This window comes from Lissotriton vulgaris, chromosome 3_1 (genome assembly GCF_964263255.1).
Source record: "Lissotriton vulgaris chromosome 3_1, aLisVul1.2, whole genome shotgun sequence".
NCBI lineage: Eukaryota > Metazoa > Chordata > Amphibia > Caudata > Salamandridae > Lissotriton > Lissotriton vulgaris.
Genome location: NC_141689.1, coordinates 1,940,477,945 through 1,940,500,686, shown reverse-complemented (window position 1 = coordinate 1,940,500,686; position 22,742 = coordinate 1,940,477,945). Strand labels below are relative to the sequence as shown.

The 22,742-nt window shown below is 42.1% G+C and overlaps 1 protein-coding gene across 1 annotated transcript in view; it reads right to left on the bottom strand.

The window, feature by feature from the left end:
• AADAT (aminoadipate aminotransferase) overlaps window positions 1–22,742 on the bottom strand; it is a 348,907-nt gene that overhangs the window by 194,105 nt on the left and 132,060 nt on the right. The window contains exon 4 of the mRNA XM_086962429.1: window positions 5,471–5,603. Within this exon, the coding sequence (XP_086818555.1) occupies window positions 5,471–5,603 (133 nt within the window). The remainder of the gene's footprint in view (window positions 1–5,470; window positions 5,604–22,742) is intronic.

The window sequence follows — 22,742 nt, the reverse complement described above, 5'->3', positions numbered from 1 at the left end:
GCTACCGATATCCACTGAGTAATGTTCCACATAGATGTAAGTCATGTTGTTGACATCCTTTGGCATTTTTGTAAAATATTTTGCGTAACCCGTTTACACGTTATCATAAACTCGATAGCTCTTGCAATTTTAAATCCAGTACCTGATTAACATCAAAGAGCTGCGGCATTCTCTTTAAACCTCATCTTAATGGCACAATTTCGACATTTTTATGTTTTCCATCACCAAAATGGATGCACGCAAATCGACGTCGTGCCGGCTGGTTCACGGCACGTACCTGCATGAAAAACACCGCTCAATAGTCTTTCATGTATAGAGTGACGTGTCGTCACAGAGGAAGACACCGAACGTAAGCCAGTTCACGTTTCGGCTATCTCATGCAAAGCATTTTCAAAAATAAACTGTAAACGTTAGCTGAACCCAATTAAAAAAATTAACGTATAACTTGTCTTTTTTCTTTCCCTCAACACTGCCTCCAAAACTCCTCAAAGTACCCAGAACCGTCACAACCACATAGAGTCAGGTCTCCTTTTACCAATTCGTAGTGTACACATCACGGGGATTAACGTCTCTTCTAATGTACAACGGATAACTGCCATCACATTTTGAGCTCACCACACCAAGGCTCGATTTTTTCCCCCGAACTGCAACCAAACCATACATCGGCTTGTAATTACTGCTTGATTACACTAATGAAAATGTCACTCAAAATTTACTCCGTTGCTCGATCTTTTCTCCCAAATAATATTCACAGTACACTGCATCTGGCATTAATCACTTAATTATCTCTGACAGATCACGCAGACCTTGGTTAACTGTCATCATATACATTGCTCCGAGGTTCGATTTACTGCCCCCGAACCACATTCGAATGACACAGTAACCGGTATTGTGCCAGAACTTTACTCCGAGGCTCAATTTACTGCCCCCAAACCACAAACAAATGACAGATCGGCTAGTATGCTGATGGATCTGGCACACCTGGGTTTCAGTGCGACCGATGTCCGGGTCACTGATGGGGTTTGATTGCCAGACTGCAATCCACACAAGCTTTAAAATACTATTAAAAGTCATTTTCCTCGAGATTTCCCTGTTTTCCGATTTTCTGTACCTTCCAGATTTCCTTTTCTAACAACCTTTGACTTCTCTTTTCTGTTTCAGTAAAGTCTCTGTTGGGTTTTCATTTTCCTTGAATTTGCCCGCATGGATTGTTCATCAAAACATCGCCAAATGATGTATTCAGAAAGGAGATGGATACTTCAAGATAGATCATTCAAGTTACTTTATTAAGTTAAGATATTAAGTTACAAGATAGAAAGAAGAAAACCCCATCAGGAGCAGCTGTCCTGCTGCTCAACCCTCACCCAACTGACATACACAAACCTCTAACATTCCATTCATCCAACATTCCACAACACATGAATTCTAGCTGAGCAGCAGGAAGACATAAGATACAACATACTGCTATGGAATTTTACATAGTTTAGAATTAAAATGTGAGCAAATATTTAAAGTCAATATTTTCGTGTACCTTTGCATGAACATCACTTTAGGAAACAAGGACGGCCTATTTAAAGTCGCTACATCAAACACACACACGGAGATCGGTGGAATGTTTGCAATAAGTCTAGCCACTAGCAATTGTAACTCATCTTTCTTTTGCCCACCATGCCATGTCAGTTTAATCAAAAGGCGCTGCAAGCAATGTCTTATTTTCGTTAAGATTCCAGTAGTGTGACAAAGAACGTTGTTTAATCGAATAGGAAAGTTAACTAAAGGGGCAATGTACTAAGTTTTGACATTACTAAAGCACCAGCTAATGGATACATCCTACTCAGTATTAATTTAAGAAAAAAATTGTCCTGATCCTTAAAGTGGAAAACATTTTCAGAAAATGTATTGAAAATATAATTTGAACTTTTCACATAACACTGGCGTAAACCCGAAAGCACCAAGAAATTTGACACTTATTATTTTATTTTGAGAGATATATATATTTGGATAGTCCTTGGTAATAATGTACCAAAACAGTGTTGTCACAAGGATAACTCAGCAGTAGTCTAGAGAATACTTGCTTCTTTAATGTAAACTTCAACTACACGTGTTGTATTTTTTTTATCTTTTTCGTCTCTCCTGCTTTGCATCAGACTTGTTTTCCACCTCCTTCAAACTCACTTGATCTGAAAACTCCCAGTAGCATTAACAGCATACGTGTATTTTTTTGTTAATTCGATTTCTACAATTCGAAATCAACATTTGTGTGTTGGCAGCTCTATGCCACACGCTTGTGTTGTCATGCGCCTCCACTTTGGACTTAGATGTTCCTAAAATAGCGTCTGACTGAGCAGCGTGATCTTTTAAGATTATCTGTATAAACAAAGTTTTAACTTTTCATTCCCTACTTCCATAAATAAATTAACTTTTCAGGTTACTTTTCAGGTTATCATATAAAATGAGTATTGTAATTGTTTTTATGTAGTTTTATAGAGGCTTCTATTTTCTTGTTAAGTTCTAACACGACCGTGACTGGCATATAGACGCTGACCTGATGGGATTACTTTACATTCAGTAAAAATTCTTAAACCAAATTACTTATGAAACACTATTGTTTATTCAGATAGTGTAAATACGTTTTTCACTGTATTTTTTCATTATTGGGGTGTATATACATATAATTAATTAATACACATCTTAACAGTGCCCACTGTACAGGAAGGGGGGGAAGGGGGTGGTGCAGAAGACCCACCATGTAAGGGGTAATATCCTTACAATGGGGGTCGAAACGTCGACTATCAGCCGCAGCACATGATCGGAGTGTGACTTAGTACACCTGTCATTTATGATGCCATACTAATGTTATATATGATTTTTTATTAATTCCGGTTAGGCTCCCCTTGGAAGCCAATTTCAATTGTTGGAAGCAATTTACAATTGGATTGTCACTTGAACCTACCCACACCTTCCCAACACTGCACCACCTCCTCCCCCCCCCCCCTTCCTGTACAGTGGGCACTGTTAAGATGTGTATTAATTAATTATATGTATATACACCCCAATAATGAAAAAATACAGTGAAAAACGTATTTACACTATCTGAAAAAACAATAGTGTTTCATAAGTAATTTGGTTTAAGAATTTTTACTGAATGTAAACTAATCCCATCAGGTCTGGGACCACTCTTTCTAGAACACATAACTACCCAGGTCCCTTGACTACCGGGTTGACCCTCTTACTGTAATCCTGGCATATAGACGCAGCATCCACAAACAATTTTACAGCCAACCTGGAATCTATGAAAATGTAAAAATAACTATACATCCATAAACATCCACCTGCTGGCGATCACCTTTTCCATGGTTACACCATGTTGCACAAGCACTCACAAGTACAACACCACTGCAGAGTAGGCATTATAAATAAAACCAAAAAAAAAAAAAAAAAAATAATTAAATAAGTGAAACCTCATGGATTAGCCAGCGCTTGGCTTTACTAGGGAACGGCCCACCTTTCTACTAACAACAGCATTTCGTCATTTCTTTTCCCACCCTTTTCCCCATTGGCTGATCAGTTATAGGCTGGGTGTGCAAAGCTATTTAGGCAAGTTTATATTGTGCCTAACTGTTTTGCCTAGCTGGTCGCAGATTTTTTGGAACAGACACATTAAGGCCACAAAGCCCTATACAGATAACATACAAATGTGTGTGCCCAATGTCATGCCTAATGCCCAGTCTTTAACAACTTTTCAGGTCACTTAGGGCCGATGTATGACCCTTCTCAGCAGACACAAACAGGAAATCGTCCCGTTTGCGACTAATAGGTCTGTGGCATGTACAAACCCTATTTTGCTTGTCGGTAACCTATTACTGACTCGCAAAATAGGGTTTTTGACTCGCTATTAGGAAGGGGCGTGCAATGGGCATCCCTTCCTAATAGCGACTCGCAGTGCATATACAAATATCTTGCGACCAATATGTGATCACAAAACATTTGCATTTTACCACCAATGGAAAGTTGGTGGTAGACCAATCACAAATCCCTAAAGGCCCCATCCCCTTTGCAAATGTGGGCGGAAATATTTTTACGAGCAGGCAGTGATATGTGGGACCACTGCCTGCTCTTAAAAAAAAGAAACTGAAACGTTTCTTTTTTCTTTTTGAAGCACATGCTGTTTTCCTTTAAGGAAAATCGGTTGCCATTTAAAAAAAACAGCTTTATTAAAAAAGCAGTCAAAGACATGGTGGTCTGATGACCCAGCAGGCCATCATCCCTATGAGTGCTGGCGATTCCCAATTGGGCTCAAATTGCGACCTGCCTCAAGAATAATAATGAGGCCGGTCCCTTGGGACCCATTTGAGAATCACAAACAGTGTCTCAGACATTCCATTTTGCGCAAGTTGCAAATTGTGAGTCACAAAACGTCGCAAATTGCGACCCACAAAATGGAATGGCAATAACAATAAATGCAATATCGATGTACGCCGTAACCTATGCATGTATAGCAATGTTAATATCAGCAAGGACCATGTCGACGTACACCTTACTATATTCTCATACAACAAAGATAATATCAGTTAAGATGATGTTGATCTATGCTATAGCAACTGTATGCATAATAATGAGAATGTAGGTAAACAGGATATCAACTACCGCCAGGTTATATGTACACACAGTAATGAACTTGTATCACTGAGGTCGAATTCACCCAAGATGACCTCCCCATCAACTCAAAGTCAAAGATTTATGGGCTTCAAGCCCTGCGACCCAAAACCCAAACGTACAGATTAATAGGTCCCAGGTGGGGTGACACTTATCCCAAAGACAAACCAGTGCACAGGAAAACGCAGATCGACCCCACGGACAGGCAGCTACACCACAACAGATTCAAGGAAATTGACCTCAATAAAACTAGTTTGGCCAAAGGCGCGCATTCACATGTGGTACAAGAATGTCAAATCAGTTTATTGTACCCAACTAAGTGTATAAATGTGCACCCAAATCGTCTTTTCCTAGATATGGTCTTCTGATGCAACTCTTGTCAATGCTCTCCTGGCCACAGCGTTCAATTAAACAAACTTGTTCCTGTTTTGCCAAACCCTTCTTGTCTTTTTTTAAGGTAACCGAGCAAAAGCTGGTATTTTGAAAGTAACAATGAGAAATATGATGGACAGACAAGTGTCAATTTATGTGCTGTAAATTGTTAACAATTGCAATTTTTTTATTTTAGTCATTTTATACATATTGAAACATGTATTTACCCGCATCAGTTCTGGCATGTTATATGTCATGTTATGTTATACTAAATTTGTAAAGCGCGCAGCTACTCAAATTATCCCGGTGCTAGTTCCAAAGAAAGCCCACCACATAACCAACTAAAGGGGAGAAGGAAAAAGAGAAAAAGCCTCAAAAAAGCAGAGTCATCTACACCACAATTTCAGATCACTCTGTGAGGAAGTAATGAAATTTGTATTACCTTGCTAAGTCCTTCTTGACTACCATTGGTGACACACAGATCCATTTTTCCTTTTTCAGGAGTATAATTGAGAGTTGGAGGATTATGAATACTTTTTTGTAGATCTTTTAACCACGATACCAATTCTGGATATCTGAAAAAAAGATAACACATATGAATATTCAGTGAATGTTTCTCTATCAAAAAAACTAGAAGATTTTCAAAACAGGTACAAACTGATACAGAAGGAAATATTACATTGTGAACATGACATTTGTGTTGTGGGCATGTACCAATCGAATTTCTTTTAAACCTCCCGTACTATCCTGCTTTATTTACATGTTCATATTCTCGTAAAACAGGACTATGCTAGATTAAATAAACATGGCCTAACAATTTAATTTTTTTTTGTCTTTTATAGTCCGTTTTTTTCGCAGTCAAAAGTGGTGGTTAGACTTAACATTTTGTGTTTTATGCAAATCCCTCAAAACCCTTACAATTCGAATGAGGTGTCATGGCAAACCTAATGCTAAAATGAATTACTAGTAATCGTCATTAATCCCTGCTCCTTTAATCATAGTTAGTACTTTATAAGGTGTGTCCATCCTTCCGAACACTGAAAGCATCTGAAAGCGATGGTCACACTACTGCTTCATTGCCTCTCCAAGTGGATCATTTTATACATCGAAGTGCACAAACATGCACCTAAGAGTACCCCTTGTATGGGACATGTTTTTCCCATTTTGGGCGATCAATGTTTTCGCTGCTAAATTTAAGAGTCTGTCTCTCTTCTGGCACTACTTAGATGGCTAAGATTACTATAATTGAGCTGAATGTCCGCTGTATGGGTACCGCTAGGAAAAGGCATGCAGTTCAACAATATTTCAGGCTGCAAGGGGCACAAATCGCCTTATTACAGAAGATTCATGTGGAGGATGTCCACTTGCAGAAGCATTGGCGAGGGCAATGTTTTTGCACAACGTACTCTGGCTTAGTTAGGAAGCACTTTGAAGTGGGTCAGTCCGGGGTTCCTTTCTGGCTCCTGAGATCAGAGAAGGACCCTGAAGGGCACTATGTATTGGTGAAGGGGTAATTGGATGGTAGGGAAGTCCTTTTAGGAAGGATATATGCCCCCAATGTAGCGCAAAAACTCCTCTCTCATTTCTCCATAACACTTACGAAGAAGGCTCATATACCATGGAATCTTGATGGCGAATGTGACTGCTTTCAGACCAGAGTCTGGATCGTTCACACCCGCCTCTTCCTACAACCCCAGTGGTTATATCAGTGGCCCAACTCATGCAACTCATGCAATGGCTACAACACTGGTCCTTGTTAGATTGTTGGAGATCACTCCATTCAATCACTAGGGACTTTTCCTACTACTCTCCTCCGCACAACCTGTATTTTCGCATGGATTGGAACGTGTGTGATCCGGCCACATGGCTACTGGCAACAGGTGCAGTGTACTTAGGGAAGACGTTTTCTGAACATAATACCTTGCAATTGGTGTGGTGTGGGGTGTGGTACGGCTGCCGGTCCCCACCTATAGACTGCAGCCTGCTCTGTCGGAGGACCAGGTATTCCGCGATACCACGGAGTAGAGACCCTCTACTAATACCTGGTTAAAAACTGGGGCACATCTTCTTCCAGACAAATAGATTGGGAAGCAATATAGGTAGTTCTTCAGGGACATTGCATCCGCACAGTCGTGATGGCCAGGGCTGTCTTACACGGAGATCTGATGTGTATCGAGTCCTCACTGACTCAATTAGAAACTAACGCTTGCGAGAACCACACAAAGAAGAATACATTGACGGAAGCTCTGGGTGACCATGCCCGCCCTGTTGAGCGACTGCACTGTCTCACTGTCTCACTGTTTCCGCGCATACCAGGCCAAGATGCACAAGGATAGAGACAAATCGGGCAGCCTGCTGGCTTGGGTATTGAGCAGTGATGACTTTGCCTACCTCAATGGTTCGGACCCCTCAGGGAACACTGGCTATGGCTTACATGAGCATCCATGAGGCATTCACTATGCATTACCAAGCTCTCTATGACCCCCCCACCCCAAATGTGGACCGCCATGACCATATGTGCTCTTTCCTAGACTATGTAATCCTTGCAGAGCTGTCTCCGTTGGACAGGCACAAGCTCAATTCTCCTCTTACTCTGCAGGAAGTTAAAGCGGCCATTAGGGAAACAGCAACCAACAAAACCCCGGGACTCGATAGGCCACCAATTGAATTTTATAAGGCATACGAGCACCACTTGGCTCCCAAATTACTAGAATTATACCAAAATGAGTGGCTGTCTCCCGTCCACAATGCGTGCATCATTGATAGCATCCCTCCCAAAACCAGACAAGGACGAATTAGACCATACCTATTATCGGCCATTATCGATGCTGGGTACTGACTATAAGATCCTGTGTAAAATCATAGTGCGTAAATGTTTTAAACACATTCCCCAACTGGTACATCCGGATCTGAACAGTTTTGTGCCCGGAAGATCCACTACCTTAAACATTTGCCGGCTGTACAGAGTGATGGAATTCTCCAAAGTCCAGTGGGAATATGCCATGGTGCAGGACTTGGAGAAAGCATTTGTTACAATAAACTGGGGTATCTATTCTCAACGCTAACTGCCTTGGGCATCCTAGACCAGTTACATGGCCTTATCCGGCTTTTATATTGTGAACTCACAGCACAAGTAACAAGCATTGGTAAATGCATTAGGTTTCCCCTATTTGATTAATAGTAAGCTGTTTTTTGTTGTAGCTTGCTGAGCAGCTGTACAATATAAGTTAGACAAAGTCTGCTAGGACTTGTTTATGTACAAAAAGGCAATATAGTGTGCTGTTACTAGTGGTATAGTACAGGTCAGTAAAAGCAAAACTTTGAAAAATGAAAGAGGGAAATTATAGAATTAATTGATGTAATAGCAATATTATGTGTATAGAGGAGTTATGATAACTGTTGGCCCTGGTGCCACTGCACCTGCTACACCATTCAAATCATGACCCTAATGTCTGTAAGGTAACTGCACTTGTGACAGCCTGCTTCGTAGTAAAATATTGCAATATTTGATGTTTAGAGGGGTTCCTAGAGAGTTGTGCCCTGGTGCAGCTGAAACCTGCAGCACCATTGAAATCTTAGTGCTAGTGCCTGCTAGATAACTATATAGTGACTGCCTGTTTGGTAGTAACACTTAGCAATATTCTGCGTTTAGTCGGGTCCCTAAAGCTGTTTGCCCTAGTGCCACTGCACCATGTAAATCAAGCCCCTTTTAACTGCAAGATAACTGCATTTGTGTCTGCCTGCATAGTAATAAAATACAGCAATAATAGGTTCAGAGGGGTGCCTAGAGCGGTCAGTCCTGGTGCTATTGAAACTGCTGCACCACTCAAATCATGACCCTACTGCCTGCTAGATAAATGCTCTTCCGACTGTCTTGTTTAGTAGTACAATATAGAAATAATCTGGGTTTAGTGCGATGCCTAGAGCTTTCTGTCCTGGTGCCACTCCTCCTGCTGCACCATTCAAATCATGTCCGTTGTTTGAAAGGTAACTACACTTGTGGTTGCCTGTTTAGGAATAAAATACAGCAATATTAGGTGTTTAGTGGGGTCCCTAGAGCATTGGGCCACTGTGTCATTGCACCTGTTGCACCATTTCAATCACAACCCTAGTGCCTACAAGATAACTGCATTTGTGACTGCTTACTTAGTAGTTAAATATACCCATATTTGGTATTTAGAGGAGTTCTGAAACATTTTGGCCCCGGTGCCAATGCACCTGCAGCACCATTGAATTATGGTTCTAGTGCATGCTAGATAACAGCACTTGAGACTACCTGTTTAGAAGTAACATTTAGCAATATTCTGAGTTTAGTGAGGTCCTTAAAGCTTTTGGGCCCAGTGCCACTGTACCTGCTGCACCATTAAAATCATGACCCTGTTGTCTGCAAGTTAACTGCACTTGTGGGTGCCTATTTAGGAATAAAATATAGTAAAATTAGGTGTTTAGTGGGGTGCCTGGATATTTTTGTCCTGGTGCCACTGCACCTGCTGCACTACTGAAATCATGACCCAGCACTGCTTGTTTAGTTGTAAAATATAGCAATATTAGGAGTTAAGAGGAGTTCTGAAAGCTTTAGAGCCCGGTGCCACCACACCTGCTGCACCATTCAAATAATGACCCTGTTGCCTGCAAGATAATTGCACTTGTGGCTGCCTGTTTAGCAATAAAATATAGCAATTTTAGGTGAATAGTGGGGGTGCCTAGAACGTTTGGTCCTGGTATCTCTTTACCTGCTGCACCATTGAAATCATGACCCTGTTGTCTGCAAGGTAACTGCACTTGTGACTGTCTGTTTAGTTTTACGTTTTGGCAATAATCTGGGTTTAGTGGGGTTCAGAGAGCTTTTGGCCCCGATACCACTGCACCTGCAGCACCATTTAAATCAAGTCCAGTCCTGTTTAACTGTAAGGTAACTCCAATTGTGACTGCCTGTTTAGTAGTGAAATATAGCAATATTATGTGTTTAGACGAGTTCTAACAACTTTTGGGCCCAGTGTTACTGAACCTGCTGCACCATTCAAATCATGACCCCGTTGACTGCAAAGTAACTGCACTTGTGGCTGCCTGTTTAGTAGTAAAATATAGCATAGCTCTTGAATATTACCTTTATTTTTAACGTGCAATGTTTATTTCAACTTTTGGAATTTGATCATAAAGATCAAACAAATTAAGTTGAAATAAATCGATTCGATAATGCCTAAAAAGTGCAAAGAAAGGTACTGAGGAATGAAGAGGAAATGCCACATACGTTCTAAGGCTAAAGCCTACACAACTAAATAATAAAAAGCAAGCATTCCAGCAGGTGTTTAGAAGCTGTCTGCCTTTTCCGTGTGAAGAGGATCTTATCTTGACAGTGAATGGGGCTTTAACAGTGTGAAAAGCTTTAGTAGAAGTATCATAAATGTGTGCAGTCAGGGAAAGTTAACAAAAAAATAATTCCACACAAAAGCGAATTAATCCAGTAATTTGTAGAAGGGAATTGATAAGAGCCCCCTTTTAAGATATATTAAATACAAGTGATTTCATGCAGGCAAAACCTAAAAATTGGACAATGCATCTCTCCTTCCTTTCACATGAGTAGAGGGAAGCGGCAAGGGTGCCCACTGTCCTCTCTGTTGTTTGCCCTGATAATGGAAACTCTGGCACAGAGGCTTCGGCTCCAGGCCAAGGGCAATCCATTGCAGGATGAGATGCATGTGATTTTACTATATGCGGATCACGTCATTTTACATCTGTGATATCCGGGAGGGAATTGTGGATATTCATCCCATATGACAGGAATTCCGTGCTGCCTCTGGGTTAGGTGTGACTTAGACGAAGTCCTGTGTATTTCCCCTGCACCGAGATTGCTCCCAACAAGAGCTGCTTTCAGTATCACAATTATTGCGCTGGGAATCCCACACTTTTCGCTATCTGGGAATTAACATCTATCATGCAACTCAAGACCTAATAGTTGCCAATCTAACTCGGCCCATGGCCTCGTTGCACCCCAGATGACATTCTGGAGCACCTTGCCGCTCACGGTGAAAGGCAGTATCACTTTTTCAAAGATGGTAATGTTCACCGGCTGTTTTATTACTTTCATAACCTCCCAGTCCACATCCCAAAATCTACATTTCGTACTCTACATTCTGCAGTTTCACCTGGAACAAGGGGAGGCTGCGAGTTGCACTTTGCACATTACAACTACTGGTCAAGAAAGGGGGGCTAGAGGCTCCGACCATTATTATTTGGCAGCCCAACTGCAGTGGCCAGCAGACTGGCTTTCAGGTGGCCTTACAGAGGCAGTCATCCTTCCCACACTTGACTGGCCACATAATCTGAACCACAAACTTGCCCTACCCCAGGGTTAACTCTGAGACAATGGCAATAGGTTATTGAAGATAGCGCATAGTAGCTTTCAGTGCAGTCTGCAAACTTATGCCACGTATGTCTCGGAGATCCCCCTAAATTCTATAACCCAGTTTACTGAATGGCTAGGCACAGTGTGGATGGAGGCTTGTGAGATGGCCGGAGTAACTACACTAGGAGTGTTATTCGAGGACAGAGTGCTCATGCACTGTGATCCTTTTCAATAGGAGTATGGACTTCCGGCTGGTCACTTTCTAGCTTATGGCAACTTAATGGCTGTACTGGAGAGCTTAACTGGCATAATGGACACAGCACCTGACCAACATCCATTAATGCACTCACAATGTATAACGGGCAGCACGCATTGACTCATAACATGGTTCGTACGGACCCGTACATATACTACACAGGATCCACTTGCAGGGACACACAGAGGATGGAAGGGAGGTGTAGGTAGAGCCCTGACACACAAAGAATGGGAAAGAGTGCTTCATTACCAAAGGAAAGTATTGCGAAATGCGAAGCTCCAATATATCCAGCATAATATCCTTCATTGATTGTACCTTTACGCAGTATCAGTCCATCGAATATTTGGGAATTTTTCCACATGTCCGCGCTGCAGAAGAGGGCTGATATGGGACACATGTTTTGGAATTGTCCGGCTGCCAGAATGCCATGGGATGCGGTTTCTAAAGCACTAAAGGAAGTCACCGACCACACAGGGGTGTGTACCTTGGAGAGCTCATTTCTTGGCCCATTTTAAATGCCCCAAAGCTTCCAAAGCTACATATAGATTTATTAACCTAGCATTATTAATTACATGTAGGTTTCTGGCTGTGCACTGGAAAGCTCAGTCACTGTCTGGAGAGGCTCATTGGTGCAGAGCAACACTTAAGTGGGGACGGAGGAGGCCTTAGCACTTAGGCGGGAAGCAGCTTGTGGTCTGCGGAAATACCCCATAGCTACATAGTGCAAAACTCTATTGTCGACAACGTTTCAAGTCCACTGTGGATGTGGGGGTCTCTTCAGGAAGGAGAATTCTGGAGACTAATGGTACTAAGGCTCCTGTTGTGATTGCCAATCCACTTGGTGGCGATTTCTTCTATTTCCCAGTGGTCAACACCCTTAGTTCAAGGAATCTGGGTGGCTGTTATGAATGAGGCACAATCACGTATAGTTGGAATCTTCAAGCTTGACCCGTCATGGTATAATGCGTCTGTCGTAGGCAGGTACAATAACCGTGCAGAGATTGTATTAATTACTAGCTTACCCGTCGCGCGTTGCTGCGATCTCAGAAGAAAGGAAATTTAAGGAAACTTGTTATAACATTCAATTTACATTGTGTCATTTTTATTGAAACTTATTCATTTTAATATGGAAAACATTTTAAAGTGGTGTTTTAATTCTGTTTATTTAATCAAGTGCTTGTGGATACACGGTATCTTTTGATTTTCCGTGTGGTGCGTACACAAATAAATCAGAAGGTTTTCCGATGGGGAACATCCTTTACGACTCGGATGTTACCCCGCGCTACCATTACGACGCGTCTCTTACAACGCAAGTCATAACTACGACTTGCACTGGGGGGCGCTCAAGGACAAGGAATAGTTAATTTACTATTCCAACACCTTCCCTACTATCCACGGGGACTGGTGTTGGAATAGTAAATTAAACTATTCCTAAGTCCGCACCCCACAGCGCAAGTCGTGGTAACGACTTGTGTTGTAAAACATGCGTTGTAACGGTACGCTTGGTAATAGCCCACGTCGTACCGTCATACATCCTTTTCCGATGCGTGAGCTGGCACATACAGTTGTCCATGTGAGAAGCACAGATTCTCCAAATCTAGTCTACACACTTGCAGCGATTGTCCTTGTGCTTTGTTGATGGTCATTGCAAAAGCGAGTCGCACCGGAAACTGTAAACGTTCAGTATTGGAAAGATTATGAGGGCCCTGGGTGCGGGGGGGGGGGCGATATTTAACAATTTTTGTTATTTGTTTTTGCCAGAAACCTTTGCGGGAGTGTACTCAACAACTTCCCAAAGTTTCATGCCGATCGGATGAATGGTGTAGTAATGCAAAAATGATAAACAAGACATACTTTCATTTTTATACATATTGAATCGCTGTCGGTGATAGCGACCTCGTCTTGTGTAGGCAGAATAGCCCTCTTTAACAGATCCAAGGTTTTGTATTTAATACAAGTTTGCTGTCAATCCAGCATTGCATTGGTTCCAGCGAATTGTTTGGATACGGAAGACACCGTGAGGTGATGAACGCCAGCGTCTGAGAGAATTATTGCTCCGACACATTTCATACTCTGGCTTACACTTGAGCATACATCCTACATGTAGTTGCCTGCTTTACACTAAACTAGAAGTACAAAGTGCATGTTTACGCAACGCTTGCAGGCTTTCAAAACCCATAAATAATAGGCATTGTCATTTGCAATGGCAATAGTTCCAACTCTGGCAAATGCGAGACGTAGTGCATTGCAAATGCTTGTGCTCATTTCTTGTCGTTTTTCCTGATACTGCAGCGCCTGCCTGGATTTCTCAGCCGATCTCCTCACCAACTACACATCCTTTACAGTGCTTGATCTCCCACATTCTTCTCTGTGGATCATCATACTTAACTATCCTTGTTTACCTCTATATCTTTCTCCGGCACAGCATACAGGTGGTTCGCCTTTTACCTCACCGACCATTTTCGTTCAATCACCTGAGTATCCAAGCCTCAATTCTAATTTACTGGCAATTGGTGATCTGGGGCTCAATCTTGGGTCCTCTTCCTTATCGCTCTACCTCCCATGCCATGGTAATAACATCACATTTTTCTTCTCATGCCATCTTTACAAAAAAAGGACAACCACATCTTTTTCTTATTTCCAACCTTTCCATGGTCCCTCGGGTAATGCAGATTTATTTACCTTACTGCTAATCGCTACTGGATGACTCTACATTTCCCCATGTTAAATTCATCCAAGAAGGACGTTTTAAACTAGATGTATCTGCACCTACCTACCTCTATTTAGTTTCCTCTTGATACTTTGAAATTTACCCCATCTGCCTAAAACCTTGGTGCTTTACTTAGTCCCTCTATGTATATGACATTTTTCATTACTACTGCACTTTATATAAGTACAAAACATACAAACATTCTGCCCATTTCCTTAGTAAATTAGACAGCCCAGCCACAATAGCCCCCTGACTTCTCATTCTCCACTCAGACAAGGGATTAAACTTTGTGCTTAAGGATATTGGGTCTGGTTCTGATGGCAATCGCATCTCATCTCCTCTCCTCATCATCAAGCAACCATGGTTGATTTCCTGTAAAAAAACAGAGCGCTGTTCAAATTGCACATTTTAGAATATAAAGTGCTAGTTCTACCCAAACAGACCTGCACAATTTACTGGCTCAGATCATTTTACCTTCTAGACCCCTCCACTGAAACTTATTACCATCAGCCATTCTTGCAAGTCCTTTACTTGATGACAATCCCTAGGATCCATATTTAGGTCTGGCCTTAGCCAAGACCTTTTGATTTTCCTAAAATTATATGTGTAATATACTTACTTAATAGGGCTTTCAGCTATCTCTTTTCATCCACTTGTCTGTTGTTGTGTCCTTCACATTTTTCTACCGCCCACTACAGCATAGAGTATTGGGTCAGCCAACTTCAACCACTGGTTAACTTCATTTTGAGTGACTGCATTTTGCTCTTTAACAATGAGCACAACCACAAACAAGGTAGTTCCCTTCAATGCCAGTGTTTTGTCTTTACTTTATAATTGTTTTAATGTTACCATTGTGTTAAGAGCCTGAGGTGAAAGCCTTTCTACCAGATGTGAGAACAGAACACATCTACGCTTTTCCAACTGCTGTCTACTGCTAATTGTATTGTAAAATCTTTTTGAAGTGTCCTTTGTTTATCTGACTGCTGGTATTCCAAAGCATAAATATCGCATCCATTTCAAACTATTCTGCATCATATTATAAATCTGAATTCATAAGCAGACAAATATTCAGGACAAATGTATTCTGGACTCAATTTTACCACTGGTTCTTTAACAAACATTGGCCAGGAAGACAATGAGCCTTTATCATGTTTAATTTGCTGCACCTTTATCATGTTTAATTTGCTGCACTTGAAGTACTTTTTCCTTCTTTCTTTCTTTAAGGCAAGTGGCTGGTAGCAAATGGCAGAAGAATTGGCTTTTTTAGGTCTGTGTTAGCCAAGGATTTTTGATTTTACTAAGATTATCTGAATGACATAGTTACTTATAGGGGTTTTCAGCAACACTGTATCCATTTGTCTGTGATGTTGCTATGGGTGGCGGCATGCTGTCCTTTCACAATGAGCACATCCACACACAAAGTATTTCTCTCCAGTCCCGGGTAGTAGTATGGTACTGTTGTGAATTCCCTTTAGGGTCTACTTAGTTCTCCCTTATTTTAGTCTTACTGCACATTTAAGGCCACGTTGGTTTGCACATGTTACAAAATAAAACATTTGATTTTGTGCCACAATATTATTTTAGAAATACACTGCACATGTTGTATTTTTTAGTGCTTCTTCCAGGGACTTAGTCTGAACATTTCATACAAGTTTAAAAATTGAGCCCTGTATTCTTCTGTGGTCAGTCATCAGCATATTCTAACATTTAGACATAAGAAAGGGACCCAGTTGCGGTTTACTTTGGCACTGCTTATCGTATAAACTGAGACTTGCCGACTTGAAAACAGAGAGGAGCATTTCTAACAGAGGAAAGATTTTGGGACGAGCACATCAGCTCTGCGTAATCGAGATGCAGACAAGCGAACTACAATGCCAGGTATGGGGCCCGGTACTAATCCCAGATATCACTGATATATCACTGTGCTCACGTAGTGAAGGTAGGCTTACGTAGCTATATCGTTTGCAATGATAGGATTTCACTGCATAGAGTATAATGCTGATCTCTTTGCTCAGTGGCATATGTTATCCTGAATGCAGCACAATAGCTTCATGATAGAGCACAATGGCTTCAATTAATATTGTAAACTTTTCCTGTATCTCTTGGAGACATGCATGAGTGAGAGACAGAAAGGTGATGATCTGTTATCAAGGTTCCCAGAAAGGGGCTTGAGTGTTGAGTTCTGGGGTGGCAATTTACTTGTTACTCTGAGAAGGTTAGGAGGAGAGGTAAGGCACTATGAGCTAGTCAGATTTGGGCCCTTTGGTATGGATGTATAGTGACTCAGTCCCTACATACTGATGTAATGTGATCCCAGGAGTAGTTATGTTTCCAAACAGAATACCTGCAACATGGCGACACCAACATTTGTTCTGGTACTTATTGAAGGGTCTAATGAGTAGCACTTGCGCGTGTCCATATTACCCCTAACACCTACCACCGGAGACATCTGTGGTGTTGGGGATTTTTCTTCCACAGTATTTAGGAAGCACTTAATTCCGTTGGTTTTTCAAGCTTGAAAGTTTTGAAAGGATTAGCCATTTTTGTGCTGCACTTAGTTTCCACTGCTCTTTCGGAGCATGGCACAGCCACAACCTATTGCATTAGTTGCTAATTGCAGACCTGCTGTCCATGTATGTCTTTTTTGTTTTTTTTAGATCAAAAAACATTTTCGCCTTTTGTCAATGTTTATTTTAGATTGACAAACACCTAGAAGTTTCCTAAACAAAGTAATGCAAAAACCATCACAAAACAAAAAGTTTGAAAGACAGCACCAGACCTATTGGGCGTGCCAATGCTCATTTACTATAGAAGTCAGAGTATAAAGACCCATTCACACAACTCCCACAAGTTGTACAATAGATAGCAGCATGCATGATTAGGTATTGAATTATCCTATGTTTTAAGCCTTCACTGCTAACATTCCCAAACAAAGACATCCATTACGCAAACACCTACTACTTACTTTGCCCGGACTTACCCACCCAATTCCTACACTTAATTTTAATGTTAATTTCATCAATAGAGCATGATCTACACCAATTGTTCTCTTGGTGATGGACAGAAGTGAGAACTGGCTTTATGGAATGGAACAGAGGTTTTGATACTCTCTAAAATTGAGGTAGGTAGCCAACTCCCTTATAAAGTTAGGAAGAGTGTTTGAAAGGCAGGTAGCTAACACTACAAATGATTAGCATCCTCATGAAGATCTAAGGGGGGAACTGGAGTAAACAAGCCTTGAGCCTATCAGAGTGGAGACTACAGTGTGTCTACGTTGCCCTATTAGAAAGTTTGGAATAGGTCATATGTTATGAAAGAGAATGGTACAAGCATAAACTACAGCTAAAATCTGCAAGCTGAGTTTTAGATAGCTGTCCAATGTTACATCTAATGATTTGACCATGGTCTTGTAAGTTGGTAACAGACCACAGTAGTATGGCCAAATTAGTAGGAACCAGATCTGGGGGTTGTTAGCAGCTATTCAAACTTCAGTTTTATCAAGATTGATTTTAACTATTTATACAACTGTGTTTTTAATTAAAAAATGTATGCCCAAAAATGTTTCCACTACTTAATAAATAAAACAATATTGAATGAGGTTATGTCAAAAAGGATTATTTCCATATCAATCCCATTGATCCAACAAAGTTAAATACCTTTAATCCAGCCATATGCTTTAACCTTATTAAGGTTCAGTACACCACCTGAAACGATAAAATCCCTAGGTGGTTTGAGAAGGAGTAACCAGCTAACGTGCTCACATGCCACTTCTCCCAAACATCTGAACCCAAAACGTGTAAAAGCACTGTAATCTTGTTGTTGTTAGTTTTCCCCAAACCAACAGCTCCCAAAACGTTGAGTGCAGAAAAACACAGAGCTGATTCTTTCACTATTTAGACCGAAAACGTCAGTGCTACAGGACGACCAGCAAACACTCTTTACATCGAGCCATTCACTGGGTATTATAATAGTTTCCTCAAAAGGCAAGAACTAAGCTAGCCCAGGAGACTTTCCGGATGCTTCACTTTTCAGCACCAACTGAATCTTTCCCATAACCAAAAAACTAAAGATGGACAAATCAAACACCATAGAAGCTATGATGCTTCCCCTTCCAATACAGACCTTTTGAAAGCCTTTGAGAGAACTCAGCCAGCAGGCAAATTCCTAAAGAACAATGGACTAGGAAAGTAGAAGGCTGATAATACATGTGGCCACTGGGATGCAGAGGGTGAGTGTGAGCCAAGGTTCGGTAGAAAGAAGGTGTAAACATGTGTCATCATGGAACATAAAGACGAAAGGAAAAATATATTCCTATTAGGCCCCCTGTCCCTATCAGGAGAGTTGTATAAATTAAATCAGAAAGGGAATCAACAGGACAAGGCTATTTTCATTGCAAAATCAATTTTCAGCTTTGGGCAGTTCACTGTAAGAACCATGAACTTGCTCCATCCCATACGAATATTAGAGTTGGTAAAGTCAGAACACAAGTCAATCTACCTAGCTACATGTTGCTTCTACCTCTCTGATTGATCACCTCACCATTAGTTTCACTGTCAGGAAGTTTAAATAAAATACCACATTGGATTAAATTATTAGAGGTGGGCAACCTTTACCCAGCAGGGGAATTCACATCAGCCAGTAACTATGACTTTTTTAAAAAAAACTGAAAACTAGGAGGAATGCGTATGCTAGTTCAAGAGGTCGTAAAAAAAATGCTTATACTCGGAGGAATATTCACAGATTCTAAGTTGTGGTCATACTATTAACAAGAGAATCTCTTTTCAAGCAGAAGAGATGGAATGCACCTGGTACTTTGAAAAAACAGAGAGAGTGGTTCTAGACGTCTACCGGATAAACTCATACTCACCCTCACTCTCAGGCGATCAAGGCTCCAGACTGACCTAGCCTGAGGATTTTGTTGTGGGCATAAGGTCTGTGATCTGATCCTTGAATGCGGACACATTGTCAACTCCGACTTCACATGGGTCAAATATCTTACTAAAAATCAAATATATCCCAATGTTTCTTCAAGAGTCACCCAGTGCAAGAACTGGAGGGGATGATCTTTATTATTGATATAGAACAGACCTTTGACAGCCTGGAGTGGGAGTTTCTCTTCGTGGTGCTGGAAAAGATGGGATTGGGACAGGACTTTCTGTGTTGTGTGAGACTACTGTACACAGGCCCGAAGGCAAGAGTGCGTACTGGTCGCATGATCTGAAAGCAGTATCGGGTGGAGAGGGAACTCGCCAGGGGTGCCCACTCTCTCCCCTTTTGTTCGCCCTGGCGGTGGAGCCACTGGCCTGCGTAGAGCGGATGGGGAACAAATACAGAAGTCTGCATCTGTACGGGGAGGTACATCATATAGCTCTCGCTAAGATCCCTGAAAGATAATATGAGAATGGGGCGGGGGTGTATGAAAGATAATATGAGAATGGGGCGGGGGTGTACTTCCCATCTCGCTAGCGGGAACAACCACCCTGTTAAAGATGGTGGCTCTTCCACGACTGCTAGACTTTTTCATCACAGTACCTGTTTGGATACACAGGGAGAGGATCCGGGAGCTCGACTCCTGCCTCTCTGCATTTATCTGGGGATATGGCATGAGACGAGTGTCTTTAGCCACACTAAAGAGGCTGCAGGCAGAGAGGGGGGATGGCGACCCCAGACATTGAAGCGTACTACTTGGCGGGGCAACTGCAGAGATTCACACATTGGATGGCAGGGAGAATCACGCCAGGTAGGGGGTGCACCCCTTTACCCCGGGAAGAGATTAACTACTCCAAACACTACTGAGGACTGCAAAGCACACCACATACGCATCAGTGAGCATAGAGAGATACAGAGGTGTTGGAAAAGGAGTCTTCAAAAGACCCAGACAAAGTACCCATACTCACCGGAGCTCCGGCTGTTGGTGCTCAGGGCACTGCCGCACGGGGGACAATGGGGACGCATACACAACTGGATACAGACAGGAGCGACAAAGATAGGGGACCTCTAGAGGGAGGGAGAGCTACTCCCATTCAATGACTTCAGAGCTGACTGGGATGTCCTGCAGGGCCACTTTCTGCTGCACAGAGCAGTCACAGGTGCAATGAGACGGCACTGGCAGATGGGCACAATAGAACCACCACAACACGCCACATGCGAATATACTGGAATAGCTAGCGGGTTATTAAGGCAGTCACATGCCTGTACAGGGCAGTAGGTAGAGGCTCACTTAGACCACTTTAGGGGCTCAGGAACCGATGGTCAGAGGACATAATATACCCCTTGGAGGATAAGGACTGGAAAAATGTACTGCAAAGGGTGCCAAGGGTTTATTAGAACACACGATTCAGGCTCATAAGCTTCTATACGTTACATCAAGTATACCTCACCCTGGAACGCATTAACTGGTACTTTCATAGGGAAGATGCAGAGTGCCCTAGATGTAGAGAAGAAGAAGCGAATTTCCTCCCCATGATGTGGAACTGTCTGGCATTGGCACATTACCGGCAGGAGGTCACAAGGGAGACGGCCCGTATCACTGAAAAAATAATAATACCCTGTACACCGGCACACTGTCTGCTCAATATGTTCCCACACACGGCCAAGACAAAAGTTACTGCCAGATTCCAAGACCTGACCCTAATGATAGCCAAGCGGTGTATCACCAGTAGATGGAAGGCACCAGATGGCCCTAGCATCACTACGTGGAGGCGAGAGCTAGACCGATGGTCGGGCTGCGAGAGCAGAGTCCTGATGAGAAACGCAAGGCGGGGCATAGGCAGAATAGAGAGGGCCCAGGCATGGGAGCTTATGGTGGAGGAAATAAAGCACGATTGCCAGGAGTCTGGCAACTCCTCCCCAGCAGCGGGATCCTGACAGGGGAGCCCCCAAAGAAAGGACCCTTGAACCTGGCCCGGAGATGGGACTCAAGGAAAATGCCCCACTGATTTAGAAAATAAGAATTGTTCAAATGTATCTAAGAGTAGCAGTTGTGAAGTCTATTCAGCCCAATACCGGTCTTTAGAGCAAACACGGTCCATATTAGAAGGCAAGATTTGCGACGGCCTGCAGTGCGCTGCGGGGGGAGGGGGAATGGGGCGAGTTGGGGGGGAGGGAGATACTACCTGGGGTACCCAGATAAACAGAATGTAACTCAACAACTATTATTCATGTAATATGTGGCATGTAATGTTGACTGATGGCATCAAATATATCCGTATTTCACTAAAACCAATAAATTATGTTTAAAAAAAAAGAGTCACCCTGTGATACAAGATCAATCAGAAAAGCTAGACGTCCAGATTCTGCATTGTTTTTATTCACGACAAAAACAAAAGCCCAAAGAGCAGACAAATGCCTTTATTAGTGTTGGGCAAAGTCTTGCCGAAAAGATACAGACTAGGTAATATCCGGTGGGATTTCTTCTGTCCGTAGAGTGAAATCCCAATCGCTCTTCAGGCAGAAGTAAAAGTCAGCCAAAGGCAGCTGTACTTCTCTTTGCAGGATGTGAGAAGCTGCTTTACTAAGGTCAACCAAAGGAAGACAGCAAGCCAAAATCTATTGCTTACAACTTCCTTGAGGGAGTTTGGAAGTTCTTTCTACCTGGCAGTGCCTTTCTACTCAGTCTGTAGGAAAGTTCAGCAAGGTCAATCCATTAGGAGTTGCATCCCCCCTCCCTATTCACCACCTTGGCAAATTAACTGTCTGCATTTGCAACATTGCTCAACAGGCAGGTGCACTGCACACAGGTTCTCTTAGTCACAGCACGCCCTTCTACAATAGAAAGTCCTTTCAGGTACACTGTAAGGATCTGGGAAATGAAATTGACTTAAAGGAAATTGCTCAAAGGCAATTATATTGGCTGTCCACTGACAGAGCTCCTAAAAACAACTTCCCCAGTAGAAAGCCTGCATGAGGTGCATGCAAGTTGGAATGCTGGAACCGCACACATAGTTGTAGGTTTTCACTATGAGAACAGAGGACTCCGTGATTGGTCTTTTCATTTTGCAGACAGTTTGGCTACAGATCATTAGAAAAATGCTGATTTGCCCCAGGACTGTCATCTGTTTACCACTGAATATGATTTTTTTTCTACTCCGAGCTGTGGCAGGCACAATTTTTTGCCTATCAGTTAATAATAAAATCCTAAGAAAATTACTTCCATTAAGATAATACCGTAAAGTGATAGAGTACTTCTGGATGAAAAAAACAGACACTTTAAAAAAAAAAAATACTAAGTACAAAGACTATGGGAGTGACCACAGAGGATGCTGGTTTGTGATTCAGTGGAAGTGAATATTGTAAGATGTGGGAGGGACACTGAAGGATTCTATTACATACTGTCAGAGCTATGTCAATTACAGCAGTCTACAGGGGTTTGATTTTCTGCAAATGTAAATCCAGGCCACCCC